The 944-nt window shown below is 64.6% G+C and overlaps 1 protein-coding gene across 1 annotated transcript in view; it reads left to right on the top strand.

The window, feature by feature from the left end:
• The first annotated feature begins 361 nt into the window (after window positions 1–361).
• The window catches only part of KBTBD8 (kelch repeat and BTB (POZ) domain containing 8), a 24,409-nt gene continuing 23,826 nt past the window's right edge, over window positions 362–944 (top strand). The window contains exon 1 of the mRNA XM_006895953.1: window positions 362–429. Within this exon, the coding sequence (XP_006896015.1) occupies window positions 414–429 (16 nt within the window). The 5' untranslated portion in view covers window positions 362–413. The remainder of the gene's footprint in view (window positions 430–944) is intronic.

Here is a 944-nt window from a genome sequence, read left to right as displayed (position 1 = left end):
AAGCCTAAAGTGTGGAGGTTTACATTTGATTCTTTCCCTTTTGGAGCCCCTCAGAATGACAGCTCTCCTCAGCCAGAAGACTGCATTTCCCGGCAGGCACTGCGCGCTCCACAGACACAGGCTGGCCGGCTCCCAGGGCTCCACCGCCACCCGAATCAGCCAATATACGTCCACGGCTGGGGCCTCCGCCGAGGCCGGACCACGCGGAAGCGGAGGCTGCAAAACTACATTTCCCGACCGGCGAACGCGCGAGGTCTGGCCAATCGACGCCTGAAATTCAGAATCAAGGGGAGGAGCCGGCTTCAATGTCCATCTCATTGGCTAAGGGGAGCTTGGAAGAGCCGGAACCCGGGAGAGAGGGAAGCGAAATGACATTTCCTCTTTAAATAGCTCGAACCGGGGCCGATTGAGAAATGGCCGCGTCGGCAGGTGGGTTGTGTGGTGGCTGAGGAGCTATGCGGAAAGCTGGGCCGAGGGCCACACGCAGTGAACCGCAGCGGTGGCGGCGATTAGCAGTCTGCTTGCTGAGAGGGATGGAGAGATGGCGAGCGTGGGAGGATGGAGGGCGCGCGGGGCAGTGGGCGGTGCGGCCGGGCATGGATGGGGAGCTGAGGACCCGCGCCTCACTCCCACCCGTTAGGGAGGCGGTTGAAGGGGAACCTCCCTCGTGAGGCTCCCCTGCCCCGCTCCTGGCGAGGACACGCCGGCCCCGGCAGAGTGGCCGTGCAGCCACCTCGCGGTCTGCTCGTTGGTCCCTCGGCGAGCGCGGGGCATCGGGTTCGCTGGGCTCTCGGAGCCGCAGCTGGGCTCTCGGAGCCGCGGCCCGCCTCGGACCTCGCGCGGCGGCTCGCTGGGCGCCCGCCTCTCCTCATCCCGCCTCGTGGTCCTGGGAGGCGGTGTGCAAATACCGGGATTATTATTTTTCAATAAGAAGGGAAAGCGGG

The sequence above is a fragment of the Elephantulus edwardii genome, unplaced genomic scaffold (assembly GCF_000299155.1).
Source record: "Elephantulus edwardii isolate Elephantulus edwardi_28Jun2011 unplaced genomic scaffold, EleEdw1.0 scaffold00177, whole genome shotgun sequence".
In the NCBI taxonomy this organism is placed as follows: Eukaryota; Metazoa; Chordata; class Mammalia; order Macroscelidea; family Macroscelididae; genus Elephantulus; species Elephantulus edwardii.
This window is presented reverse-complemented; position numbering and strand designations above follow the sequence as displayed.